General features: G+C 39.6%; 1 protein-coding gene across 1 annotated transcript in view; it reads right to left on the bottom strand.

Annotated features, from left to right (window-relative positions):
- The window catches only part of LOC143017559 (neuronal acetylcholine receptor subunit alpha-7-like), a 287,696-nt gene extending 272,432 nt beyond the window's left edge, over nt 1-15,264 (bottom strand). Inside the window, exon 1 of the mRNA XM_076172347.1 lies at nt 15,127-15,264. Within this exon, the coding sequence (XP_076028462.1) occupies nt 15,127-15,264 (138 nt within the window). The remainder of the gene's footprint in view (nt 1-15,126) is intronic.
- Between the last annotated feature and the right edge of the window lie 227 nt (nt 15,265-15,491).

Raw genomic sequence — 15,491 nt, 5'->3', positions numbered from 1 at the left:
AAATAGATAAATGAATAAAGGAGACGAAAATAACGACATTTGAATCTATAGATCACTTGTGTTATCAAAAATCTACTCCGAAATAAATGAATAAATAGATAAACGAAAATAAATAAATGAATAGATAAATAAACAAATAGAATAAGTAAATTAATAAATTGATAAATATTCAAAATAAATTTTGATAGGATAGACGTTATCAGATATATTGACACAATCACACACATACACACACACACACACACACACACACACACACACACACACACACACACACACACACACACACGCACACACACACACATACATACACACACACAAACATAAACACACACACACACACACACGCTAAAAAAAGAAAAATGAAAAGAAGAAAAAAAAATCATGAACTCAGAAATTTGCCTTACGAAGAGAGGCTTAGGCACCTTAACTTACACTCTCTGGAAAGACGCAGATTGCGGGGTGATCTAATAGAGGTGTTCAAGTGGATCAAAGGCTTTAACAAAGGTGATGCAAACAAGGTCATCATATTAAAACAACAGGGCAGGACTCGCAGTAATGGTTTTAAACTGGACAAATTTAGATTTAAGAAGGAAATAGGCAAGAATTGGTTTACTAATAGGGTGGTCGACGAATGGAATAGACTTAGTAACCATGTAGTAAGCGCTGAAACTATCAGTTGTTTTAAGAAACGATTAGACAACTTTATGGATGGGGATGACAGGTAGTGATGGATACGGAGCTGCCTAGTGTGGGCCTTATGGTCTCTTGCAGTCTCATTCATTCTTATGTTCTTACATACTAGACGAAACAATAGTGTGTGCAAAAACAATACACGAATTTAAGATCAAATTAGATATGGAGAAATACAGGGACGGGGCATCGCGAGCGTAGCTCCCCAGATACAACTAGGTAAATACAACTAGGTAAATAAATACATACACACATACACACACGAATTGACGGCGCGGTGGTAAGGTGCGCGGCTGCCACTACGGCGTTCCGGGTTCGAATCCTGCCCAGGGCTGAAATAATTTCAGTATCGCTGCGCTTCGAGTCGTTACTCCAACTCTCGTGGGCGGGGAGTTGGGTGTGTGTGTGCGTGTAAGGTCACAACATTACCCATAGATCGGTCATATATGAACTTTGAGCTCTCTTTCGGGAAAGAAATAACTGTCGATCACGAGTCGAACACGTGATCCATGACCATGGTGAATCACACACACAAGCACACACACATAGTCACGGACACAATGACCCATAGACACAGGCAGACACACACATGCAAACAAGGAAAGTCACAGGTACAATGACAGACACAGAAACACATACAGACATACAGACGAAGCCAATGAGCCTGCCACAGATACGGGTACGTATATGGACATTATAATTACTGTCCATTCTGTTTTTGGTCAAATAAAGCGTCGATTAGTTGATCAATGGCGTTCAACCCTTTTCGTTGGCAATGTATCATACGTGAAACTAAAAATTGACTATTTACAAAGGAATTCACAACTACCTCGGTTGTGCATAGAGTACTATAATATATAAAAAACATAGATGACGAAGAGTATACACGTTTTGAAAACCATATTCGTAACCTAAAAGCCACTGTTTTTATATTTTCCCGTCGCGAAAAATAGTTCCGTTTAAAAGTTGTTTTTTCTCCATCGCGAAATTTAGTTCCACCTAAAATTGACCAATACGAAAGGATTACAAATGTTTGCGAAACATTATTATTTTTTTTTATAATGATTCAGCGAACGTTTGGGTATCTTTGGCTAATTAATAAACAGCCATGTTCACAATTAATTTTTCATACAACCTGAATTAATTATTCATTTTGGTAGACTATCAGATAATTAAGAGAGAATTTTTGTACAAATACGTGAGTCACAGCCTCAAAAATGATATAATGAAAAGGTGTATGTTTTCTGAATGTGGCATGTACTATATGTACATTATGTACAATATGTACAATACGTGCAGGCATGTGTATGTTGATGGTTACACATGTATATTCATATATTTACAAAGACAGACGTACATACACACACACACACACACACACACACACACACACACACACACACACACACACACACACACACACACACACACACACACACACACACACACACACACACACACACACACACACACACACACACACACACACACACACACACACACGGGCGTGCGCACACACATTCAAGCCTTCCATATATCCTGACTATACAATATTGACTGGTACTCTCTCTTCAACTCTCATGTCCTGCCTCTCCTTCCATCTCTCTCTTTTGCTCCTAGTCCCTCTCTCCCCAACTTTTTATTCCACTCCTTACCCCCTCCCTCTCTCTCTCTCTCTCTCTCTCTCTCTCTCTCTCTCTCTCTCTCTCTCTCTCTCTCTCTCTCTGTCTCTCTTGCGGGATCATCGGAAGGAAAAGATAGTATCTTGAAGCAAATTATTTTTGATTTGGGTGTCGCCAGGCGATTTTATTTATATGAGAGAAGGAAAAAAGGAAGGGAAAGAAGGAGCGGAAGAGGAAAGGAGGGGAGAGAAGGAGGAAAGGTGAAAAGAAGGAGAGGAGAGTAGGAGGGAAGGAGGGAAGAAGGGAGTAAAGTTGGAGGGTAGGAGGGAAGAAGGGGGAGGGAGAAGGGAGGAGGGGAACAGGAAAGAAGGAGAGAAGAGGGAGAAGGAAGGATGGGAGGAGGGAAGGAGGGGAGGAGAGAAGGAGGGAAAGAGGGAAGCAGGGAAGGAGGGGAGGAGAGGAATAGGCAAAGAGGAAAGGAGGGAAGGAGGGAAGAAGGGGGAGGGAGAAGGGAGGAGGGGAACAGGAAAGAAGGAGAGAAGAAGGAGAAGGAAGGATGGGAGGAGGGAAGGAGGGGAGGAGAGAAGGAGGGAAAGAGGGAAGCAGGGAAGGAGGGGAGGAGAGGAGTAGGCAAAGAACAAAGGAGTGAAGGAGGGAAGGATGGGAGAAGATAAGGAAGGGAATAGGGCAAGAGGGAAGGAGGAAATGATGGAAATAAGGAGAAAAGGAAGGAGGGAAGGATGGGAGAGGATAAGAAAAGGAGGAGGAAAGAAGGGAAAGAGGGAAGGATGGAAGGAGGAAAGAAGGGAAAGAAAGAAGGAAGGAGAAAAAGAGTGAAGGAGGAAAGGAGGGAGAGAGGGAAAGAAGGAGGAAGGGAAAGAAGGAAGGAGGGAAAGAGTAGAAAGAAAGGAAGGAAGGAAGGAAGGAGGGAGGGAGGGAAAGAGTAAAGGAGAGAAGGAGGAGGGAAACTGGGAAGGGGGAAAGGAGAGAAGGAGAAGGAGGAGGAGGAGGAGGAGATGATGGAGGTGTGAGAAGGAGGAAGAAATCGAACATAAAAAGTGGCAGCAGGAAAAAGAAAAAAAAAAAAAAGACGAGTGATGTGAAGAGGTCAATGGCTCTCGTGGGAAATGATGGAGAAGAATAGGAGAGGGATGAAGATGAGCATGGGGATGAGGATGAGGATAATGAGGATGAGGATAAGGAGGATGAGGAGGGTGAGGGTGAGAATAGGGATGGGGGTGATGAGGATGAGTATGAGGATAAAGAGGGTGAGGATAAGAATGTGGATGAGGATGATGAGGATGAGGATGAGGATGATGAGGATGAGAATGAGAATGAAGGGGATGAAGGGTATGAATATGAGGATGAGTATGAAGAGATATATTGATGATGATGATGATGATGATGATGATGATGATGATGATGATGATGATGATGATGATGATGATGATGATGATGATGATGATGATGATGATGATGATGATGATGAACATGATGATGATGATGATGATGATGATGATGAAAATAAGATTGATGAAATTGAAGACAAAGAGTTAGATGATGAGGATGAAGATGAAGATAAAGAAGATGATGAAGATGAAGATGATGATGATGATGAAGATGAAGACAAAGATGATGATGATGATGATGAAATGAAGATAAAGAAGATGATGAAGATGAAGGCGAAGATGAAAGTGAAGACGATAAGGATATATATGAGGACAAAGATAAAGAAGATGCAGGCGAAGATGAAGATGAATATGATACGGGCAAAGATGAGGGTGACGACGATGATGATGATGATGATGACAAGACTAAACTCAATCCAAGCTCTTCATCTCCAGTTTATCTTAATCTTTTCTCTCTCTTTCCCTCCTCTTTTCTCACCCATCATCCAGTCTTCTCTCTTTCTCTTTTTTACCTCTCCTACCACGCTTCCGACGCCTCATCTATTATTCTTTTCTCGTTATCGGTCAATTTCTCTCTTCATCTCTTCTTTCTCTTTATTTTTCTCTTTTTCTTCACTTTCCTATTCCCCCCACCCGGTTTTGTTTTCATAGACATATGATTCCACAAACTATCGATAAATTTCTTAAATCTTCATCTAAGTTACAAGGCACAATCTACGTTTGATGAACGATGAATTTTGATCACCGTCGTTGTTTGTTCATACGTCTTCGTTTGATTTACAAAGCACAATCATATCTTGTTGAACGATCCATTATGATAACTTCTCGTGTCATTTGATCGTTCATAATTCTTCGTCTAATTTACAAGACATAATCATCTCTTGTTGATCGATACATTCTAATCTCAATCGTATGCAGTGTTTCATATATATTCGTATAATTCGTAAAGTATAATCTATGCTTGCTGAGCGATACATTCTGATCACAGTCGTACGTAGTATTTCATATATATTCGTCTAATTCTTAAGGTACCACCAATGCTTAGTGACCGATACATTCCGATTACGATCGTTCCTTTGTGGGAAGCTACACACATACATACCAAGAGGTATGTATATCTTTTATTACTGTTACTTCTCCTTTCACTCACTCTCCCCTTCCTCTTTTGTTTCACAATTTTTTCATCACAATTCCACCAAACTTCCCCTATTCTCATCTTCCTTCTTCTCCCCTCTGCCCCTCTCCTCTGTCCACTCCTCCTCCTCCGCCTCGTCCTCCTCTTCCTCTTCTTCTGCAAAACTGTTCCGTGGTTTGCTAAAACCGTTCTTACATTCTTTTGTTCTCTCCCCCTTTCCATTTTTCTTCCCCTTTTTTCATATTTCTTCATTCCTGACCAAACTCATTCGCTCCGTCCTTTCTTCCATCTCCCTTTCTATCATTCATCCTCTTTCTCCTTCTCCCCTTCTATAGTCGCTTCTAGTTCTTTCTGTCTATCTCTTTCCCTCATTTCTCTATCTCCACATTTATTTCCTCCTACCGTCATACACTTCAAGTTCTCTCTTTCTGTTATCATACTGTTATCTCTCTCTATATATCTTACTCTTTATCTCCTCCTTCCTAAGTCTCTCATTAACTACTTCTCTGACTCCACTTCTTCCGTGCGTTATTGTCCACAAGGATAGAAACGCTGTTTATTTGAAAAAGTCTTATTTCCCAGTTCCCCTCTCCTCTTAGCCTCACTACGTACCTCAATCTTCCCCTCATCTTTCTCCTCTTCCCCTCTATCTTCCCATCAACTCTTCTACTCCAAGATTATCCCAAAATGCTCAATTGCCTTCCATTATCCCATCCTCCCTTTCCCAACTTTACTTCATCCTAATTCCAACGACTGACATCGCTCTATGGCTATCCGGTCAGACAGGGCAAAGGTGGTGGCTAAGGTACCTTAACTCTCTGGAAAGATGTACATGTAGTTACCTGCCCCCAATTGTCCTCAAAACCCATAATAGAGCAAAGGTGACGGCTTCGGCTGTAGATAATCAGCGCCTCCTGGCGTAGGCTCCTCACCGCCAACTACCTGACGCCTTTACACATAGGATCATAAAAACGAAGGAGACCGCAAGAGACCATAAGGCCTGCATTAGGGAGTTCCATGTTCCTGACCACCTATCATATCTATCTATAAAGTTATCTAACCTTCTCTTAAAACAACGTATAGTTTCAGCGCTCACATAAAAACATAAGAAAGAGACTGCAAGAGACCATAGGGCCTACACTAGGTAGTTCCATATCCATGACCTCCTATCATATCCATCCATAGATTTATCTAACCTTCTCTTAAAACAACTAATAGTTTCAGCGCTCATTACATGGTTACTAAGTCCATTCCACTCGTTAACCACGCTATTTAAATCTCCTACTACCATCCTTCCTTCAAACACAGGCAACTATTCATTGTTGTCTGCCTCATCCAAGCAGACAACAATGATGGTAGCGTATTTTGACGAGATAACAATAAGGGTGATATGGGTTTTCGTTCGACTCAAAAAATGAACCTAACCAGCAAATGTTCAAATTTTTGTGTCCTCGATGTTTTTGGTTGACGATTTGTAGGGACTTGTCTTGAATACGTTGACATGTAAATGGTTACATGGGATAGTTCTATTGTAAAAGTTTTCAATGCATTCTGTATTTAAAAGTTATTTGTTGTGTGTGAACTAATATATATACATATATATATATATATCTATATATATATATATTATATATATATATATATTATATATTATATATATATATATATTATATATATATATTCGCACATACGCACGCGCGCATGTTTCCATACACACGCACGCGTGCACGCACACACACACACGCACATACGCACGCGCACACACACGCACACACACACGCGCACACACACGCACACACACACACACACACACACACACACACACACACACACACACACACGTGCGTGTGTGTGCGTGCGTGTGTGTGCGTGCGTTCGTGTGTGATTCACCATGGTCTTGGATCACGTGCTGGACTCGTGTGTGTGTGTGTGTGTGTGTGTGTGTGTGTGTGTGTGTGTGTGTGTGTGTGTGTGTGTGTGTGTGTGTGTTTGTGTATGTGTGTGTGTGTGTGCGTGCGCGTAAGGTCACAGTATTACGCATAGATCGGGCAATCTATGAGCCTTGAGCTCTCCTTAGGGTGGATAACAGCTGTCGATCACGAGACCAACCCGTGATCCAGGACCGTGGTGAATCACAATATGGCCGTTCTCTATAACTTCATTTTTTACAATGAAATGAACTTTATGACGTCTGGAAATGTGATTTTGTGTTCTTCAGACAATGAGCAAGGTCTGTCAAGGGAGCTCGAATTTCGCTTTAGTCCTGGGTTCATATCGTGTCGAATTAAGCTTTATTTGCTACTTCAGTCTAACGAAATTAAAGTAGATTGAGTTTTTTTTTATGTCCTTGAGTTGCAACGAGAGTTGCATAATGACATCGTGATTTCATTTGTGTTTGTAGATTTTGATCGTAAGAGCTTTAACGAATCCTCGCGTGTTACGTAACGTAACGAATTATCACACGTTACGTAACGTAACGAATCATCACATGTTACGTAACACAATGATTCCTTACCTGTTACGTAACGTAACAAATCCTCACGTGTTACGTAACGAAACAAATCATGTGTTACGTAACGTAACAAGTCATGTGTTTCGTAACGTAACGAATTATCACGCGTTACGTAACGTAACGAATCATCACGTGTTACATAACGTAACGAATCCTCGCGTGTTACGCAACAACGATTCTAACGTTACATAACGTAACGAATAATCACGTTTTACGTAATATAACGCATCCTCACGTGTTACGTAACGTAACAAATCTTCATATTACGTAACGTAACGAATTATCACGCGTTACGTAACAAATCATCACGTGTTACGTAAAGAAATGATTCCTCACGCGTTACGTAACGTAATGAATCCTCACGTGTTATGTAATGTAACGAACCCTCATGTGTTACGTAACGTAACAAATTATTAAGCGTTACGTAATGTAACGAATAATCACGTGTTTCAAAGGATTACAAAGGCGGAGCATGCCGACAGGAGACCTTTTGGTCCATATCTAGGTCGGATGCGAAAAAAAAAAATCATGAATAAATAAAAATTATAATAATGTAAATAATAAATAAAATACATAAATAAATGCATAGGCATAGTTCAATAATAAACAAACAGTTACATAGTAAATAAAATAAATTGACATATAACTAATAGTAAATGGGAATCAAGCAAATAATGATAAACAGACAAATGATAACAAAACAAATAAACAAATAATATGAAATGAATGATAATCATTACAGCATCTTGCTTAGGTGTTTATCTAAATGATTCTTAAAGCTTCGAACTGAACTACATTGCACTGCCTCTGCAGGGAGTTTATTCCATTCATTAACTACACGGTTGGCGAAGTTGTTTCTACCCACTTCCAAATTAAATCTATTTCCGGACAGTTTGAGACCATTGTTTCTTGTCTGATTCTCATTCAGTGTAAAAATTTTGTCTTTTTTTTATATCAATTCCCTTTAAAATTTTAAAGACCTGTATTAAGGAAAACAGATTCATTTGTTTTAAACGATTTTCGTATGATTTACTTTTGATATTTGGAATCAGTTTTGTGGCTCACCGTTGTACTTTTTCCAATCCGTCAATGTCTTTAATGAGATTCGGTGACCATACGGAAATTAGCATATTCCAAATGTGGACGAACTAACGATTTATATAGGTTGTTAATGAGTGATGGACTTTTGAAGTCAAAAGATCGCGCAATCAGTCTTAGAATCTTATTTGCTTTATCAGAGGCTCAAATACACTGCTTGGATTTGTGATCGCTACTGATAAATACACCGAGATCTTTTTCACTATTCACTTTTGTTTACGAATTTCCAAATAACTTGTAATCGTACTTACTGTTATTTTTACTTATGTGCATTACCTTGCATTTACTTTTCGGACCATTGCTGTGATTTATCTCAATCTTTTTGAATATCCAATTGGTTTAAGTGATCATTTGCCATTCCGCACATTTTTTTATCATCAGCAAATTTGGTAACAGTAAATTTTAGTCCAAAGTATATATCATTTATATATACTATGAATAGAAGTGGCCCAAGAACGGAACCCTGAGGAACTCCACTTGTAACATTTTTCCATCTAGAAGTTTTTCCATTTAAAACGACTCTCTGTTTTTGATCATTCAACCAATTACTAGTCCAACTTAATAGGCTACCACTTATTCCGTTTGAAGCTAATTTAGTAAGTAGTCTTTCGTGGGGGACGGTATCAAAAGCTTTTGCAAAGTCTAGATATATTAAATCTATATTGTTTCTTTCGTCATAATTCGAGATAACTGTGTTGTAGAATTCGAGTAAGTTAGTCACGTAAGAACGTTTTCGTCTGAAACCATGCTGGCTATCATTTATCAAACGGTTACTTTCTAAATGATGATCGATAGCATCTCTGATGATAGATTCCATAATTTTTCCTACGATTGAAGTCAAACTTATAGGCCTATAGTTATTTGGTTTCTTTTTGTCACCTTTTTTGAATATGGGAGTAACGTTAGCTAGCTTCTATTCTCTTGGATGGATTTCTTGGAAATAATTTCTAATGGAACAACAATCTCATTTTTCATTTCCTTTACGATTCTTGGATGCCAACCGTCAGGCCCTGGTGTCTTATTAACTTTGAGTTTATCTATGTACCTTTTAATTTTTTCTTTTGTGATATTTACCGTAGTAAGTTTACCCTAGACTTTTCACAGGTTTCAGTTTGGAGTTCACTTTGAGGTGTTCGTTTACGAATACCGATCTAAAATAATTGTTTAAGATATTACACATTCCTTCATTTGAATATTCTATCAGTGATACTCATTTCGTATTGTCGTTTTCTTTTTTTATTGTCTATCTTAAATCTCTCTATATTAATACATAACTTTGATAGTCATTAGATGCACCCGAGCACTTATATTTCTTATAAACCTGTCTCTTTTTAGCAATACTTTTTTCAGTTTCTTTGTCGAGCCATTTTGGGCAAGCCTGATTTGGGGGACGTCTGTCCTTAAAAGGAATGTAAGTATGAATCATCTTAGCGAGCGTATTTTGAAATATTTCCCACATCTGATCTACAGGTCTTTCGCTTAATTTTGCCTCCCAATCTGTAAGCTGAAGCTCCTGACGTAGTCCTATGAACTGAGCTTTACTGAAATCGGGTATTTAAGAAACACAATTATCTATTCTATTTTTTTTTAGTAGTTTGCATCTAAGTTGTGATCGCTATTTGCAACAGTTTCACTGACTTCTACATCAGTTATCATGCTTTCGCGGCTAGTGATCAATAGATCGAGTAAGTTTCCATGTCTTGTGGGCTCTTTTACATGCTGAACTAAGTAATTGTCACCAAGAAAATCAATCAAGCGAATACCTATATGGCTATGTTCAAGGGTCATCCAATCAATGTCAGTAAAATTGAAATCACCCATTATCAATAAATCCCGGTTGCAGAAACTAGACAGTTCTTGAAATAACATTTTCTCGTCTGCTATTGATAATGTCTTTGGCCTATATATTACTCTAACAATAATTTTTTGTCCATTTGTTTGGGTTGACTCTATCCACAAACTATCATATGCATCTTGTTTCACTTTCTCTAAAACACAAGCATGGACATTGTTTTTAACGTACAACAGAACACCCCCCACCTTTCTTGTGGTTTCTATCCTGATGAAAGTGTTTAAATCCCGCAATATTAAATTCGGCTTCGAACTCTGTACCATTTAACCATGTCTCGGTTATTCCTATCATATCGAGAATTTCGCTTTTGACATACGCCTGTATTTCTTGATTTTTTTCCCTAATACTACGAGCATTAAAGTACATGGTTTTAAGAAACTCGTGATTATTATGTAACGTAAAGATTTCTCACCCGTTACATAATGAAACGAATCATCACGCGATACGTAACGTAACGAAACCTCACGTGTTACGTAACATAACGAATTCTCACGTGTTACATAACGTAACGAAATCTCACATATTACGTCATCAAATGAGTGCTTGTAAATAATGTTCCCTGCAGCTACTCAGCGCGTCCTGGCGTAGTCTCCTCCCTTCTCGTATTCATTTAGTTTGGGTTCGAATCCTGCACACCTCATCAACTCCTAATGTAAAGTATTCCGCATACATTGTCAAGGTGTTGTGGTGTAGGTGGCTTTTCCGTTGCAAGAAATCAGATTACAGAAACACACACACGCGCACACACACACACACACACACACACACACACACACACACACACACACACACACACACACACACAAATATATATATATATATATATGTATATATATATATATATATATATATATATATATATATATATATATATATATATATATATATATATATATATATATATATACATATGCAAGGTAACCACTAATGAAAAGAAACGACCGGAGCAGAGGGCTTTCGTGTATTTCTGCACTGCATGTAATACACGAAATCGCTCTGCTTCGGTCGTTTCTTTTCATTAGTAGTTAACTTGCATCTATAGAACACACGTTTCTAGTGTTTTATTGAATACACACACACACACACACACACACACACACACACACACACACACACACACACACACACACACACACACACACACACACACACACACACACACACACACACACACATATATATATATATTCGCCTATTCGCCTCCTTCTTCTCCTCATCATCACCCTCTTTCTCCATCTCCTCCTCTACGCCCTCATCCTCCTTACCTTCCTCCTCCTCACCCTCCTTCTCCTCCTCCTCTTCCTCCTCCCCATCCTTCTCCTCCTCCTCCTCTTTTTTCTCTCCGTTATCCTCTTGTAGAAATTTTACCGAACAACTGTATTAAACCCCCCTAAAAGAAAAATACAAAGAAAAACAAAACACAAATCCTCCAACAGTGCTTACCCGATATTTCAGTCATGTTGTTTTCCAAATTTTTGTTTTATGTTCCAGTAGCCTAACTTAACCTAACCTACCCTAAAATAACCTAACTTATCCTAACCTAACCTAGTCTAACATATCCTAGCCTACACTAACCTAACAAATCCTAACCTAACCTTAACTAACTTACCCTAAAATAACTTATCCTAACCTAACTTTTCCCAACTTAACCTAACTTACCCTAACCTAACTTGTCATAACCAAACCTCTTCGAACCTAAACTAAACTAACTTATCCTAACCTAACCTAACCTTACCCTAATCTTACCCAACTTACTCTAAACTAAGCTAATTTACACTAACCTAACCTAAATTACCCTAACCTGATCTAACCCAACCTAACCTAACTTACCATAACCTAACCTAACCTAACTTACCATAACCTAACTCTAACCTAACCTATTCCAACACAAAACTAAAATAGCGTAAACTAACCAAACCTAGACAAGCCTAGACAAACCTAACCTGACCTATGCTAAGCTAAGCTAAACCTATTATTCAAACGTACACCTAAACTAACCTAAACTAACCAAACCTAGAAAACCTAATCTGACCTACATGATCTAACTTAACATGACTTAATACGACATAACGTAACTGAATGTAACACAACGTAACATAACTCAACCTAACCTAACATAACCTATCATTCGAACGCAAACCTAAACTAACCTAAACTAACCAAACCTAGAAAACCTAATCTAACTTACATGATCTAACTTAACATGACTTAATACGACATAACGTAACAGAATGTAACACAACGTAACATAACTCAACCTAACCTAACCTAACCAAAACTAACCTAACCTAATCAAACCTAAGGTAACCTACCCTAACGCAACCTAACTTAACCTATCCTAACTTGACTTAACCCAACCACGGAACCTAATCTAACCCAACTACACAACCACGGACCCAAAATCACCTTGACCTTCTCCTTCTCTACAAACGAACTGCCTTCGTTCCGCAACAAAACCCAGGATTCTATTCAGCCCGTGGGTCAACCCGCAGCACCAGGGGGTGGGGGGATCACGATCGTTATCGCGATAAAAGATAATGAGGATAATGAGAATAATGAGATCACGTGCGAGGTCAAGGGTCACAGAGGTCAGGTCAGGTCAGGCCTGCTTCCCCCTCGAGGTCCTTCAGCCTCTGGCCCGGCAGAGGAAATCGGCTTAGCCTCCTGCTACGAGCTTTTGTCAAATATTGCTCTCACTCTCTCTCTCTCTCTCTCTCTCTCTCTCTCTCTCTCTCTCTCTCTCTCTCTCTCTCTCTCTCTCTCTCTCTCTCTCTCTCTCTCTCTCTCTCTCTGTGTGTGTGTGTGTGTGTGTATGTTTGTCTGTCTGTGTATGTACTTCTGTTTGTCTGCCTGTCTATCTGTGTCTATGTATGTCAGTGTCTATATGCCCGTCTGTGTCTGTATGTCTGTCTGTCTGTCTATCCATCTGTGTCTGTGTCTGTCTCTGCCTTTATGTACGTGTGTGTGTGTGTGTGTGTGTGTGTGTGTGTGTGTGTGTGTGTGTGTGTGTGTGTGTGTGCGTGCGTGTGTGTGTGTGCGTGTGTTTGTTTGTCTGTGTATGTGCTTATGTCTGTCTGCCTGTCTATCTGTGTCTGTGTATATCAGTGTCTATATGCCTGTCTGTGTCTGTCTGTCTGTCTATCTGTGTCTGTCTCTGCCTTTATGTACGTCTGTGTGTGTGTGTGTGTGTGTGTGTGTGTGTGTGTGTGTGTGTGTGTGTGTGTGTGTGTGTGTGTGTGTGTGTGTGTGTGTGTGTGTGTGTGTGTGTGTGTGTGTGTTTGTGTATGTGCGCGTATGTGTGTGTGAGCGTGTGTGTACGTATGTGTGTGTGTGTGTGTGTGTGTGTGTGTGTGTGTGTGTGTGTGTGTGTGTGTGTGTGTGTGTGTGTGTGTGTGTGTGTGTATGCGTTCCCGTGTGCGTGTGACTGCAGCCCTATGTATATACACCTGATAGTACTACTTGCTGCACCAACGTCCCACTTTCTCGAAGAGTACGTCCATCCCAACTCAGATCACAATAAGGGTGATCTAATAGAGGTATTTAAATGGGTCAAGGGCTTTAACAAAGGTGATCCAGACAAGGTCATCATTCTAAGACAGCAGGACAGGACTTGTAGTAATGGATTTAGATTGGACAAATTTAGGTTTAAGAAGGAAAAAGGGAAGAACTGTTTTACCAACAGAATGGTTAACGAATGGAATAGACTTGTTAGCCAGGCAATACGAGCCGAAATTATTGTTTGGTTTACAAGAAGGTTACATAATTTTATGAATAGGAATGAAAGTTGATAATGGGCATGGAACTGCCTAGTGTAGGCCTTAGGGTCTCTTGTAGTCTCCTTCATTCTTATGTTCTTGCATGAGCGCTGAAACTATCGGTTGTTTTAAGAAAAGATTAGACAACTTTAAATATGGGGATGACAGGTGGTCATGGACATGAAACTGCCTAGTGTAGGCCTTAGGGTCTCTTGCAGTCTCCATCATTCTTATGTTCTTATGGCCAGAGTGAGTAATTACAACGACCCAAAGCATCCAACTTGTAATGTGATTAGGGTCTGACATACCGAACTCGTTCAACTTATGACCTGAATGACCTGGCTTGAGGGATCTCCAGGTCCACTCTCATTATCATTCTCAGTCTCATTCTCATTTGCATTATCTTGCTTTCATTATCATTCTCTCTCACTCGTTATCATTCTCACTCTCGTTCGCATTATCTTTCTTTCATTCTCATACTCTTTCATTATTATCATTCTCAGTCTCACTCTCATTTGCATTATCATTATCATTCTCTCATTCCTATTTTTATTCTTCCATTTTTAGTCTCATTCCTATTCTCTCTCTCATTCTCATTCTCTCATTCTTATTTTCATTCTTTCATTCTTATTTTTAATCTCTCTCTCTCTCTCTCTCTCTCTCTCTCTCTCTCTCTCTCTCTCTCTCTCTCTCTCTCTCTCTCTCTCTCTCTCTCTCTCTCTCTCTCTCATTCTGTCTAATAGCTATTCTCTCTGTCTCCGGCCGTCTCTGTTTCTTGTCTGTAATTTCTCACACATTTATCTCGCCCGCTTTCTCTCTCTCTCTCCCCTACATTATCTCTTTCCTTACGTTAAATCGCGCATCTTATAAAACTTATAAAACGTGACAAGAAGATACTGACAAGGAAGTGACAACGAAATGTTGGCTAAAGGGGTTACCACACTAAGCTATTTTCCCTCCAACCTCTAATTAATCGGTGATACTGTCCACTACTAGAACCTTTTCCGTCATAAAATCATTATGGTAAATTGTATTTCCTCAACAATTTACATGGGATGTCCTATTATATGCTGGGGGAAATCTATTTTCCTCCTGCATATCATGTTCCTTTCCAAAAGCTGCGGGCTTCAAATCAGCTCCGACAGTTGAAGGAAAAATTGCCCAGTGTGATGACACCTTAAGCGCCATCGACAGGAGAGTGACGTAATCCCGCGAAGCGTACGAAGATGGACGAAAGTGAGCGTAATTCGGGAGCGAAAGAACCATACGTGCTGAGACAAGGAAAGTAAATTAAATTGCTCTCTTCCGTCCACGTACTCTCTTTCTATCCTCTTTTTTTCTATGCCTCTTCCCGTTTATCTCTCTCTCTCTCTCTCTCTCTCTCTCTCTCTCTCTCTCTCTCTCTCTCTCTCTCT

The sequence above is a fragment of the Oratosquilla oratoria genome, chromosome 32, assembly GCF_046742065.1.
Source record: "Oratosquilla oratoria isolate Oo_2021 chromosome 32, ASM4674206v1, whole genome shotgun sequence".
Lineage (NCBI taxonomy): Eukaryota > Metazoa > Arthropoda > Malacostraca > Stomatopoda > Squillidae > Oratosquilla > Oratosquilla oratoria.
The sequence above is the reverse complement of the archived record's forward strand: the minus strand, read 5'-3'. Positions and strand labels throughout refer to the sequence as shown.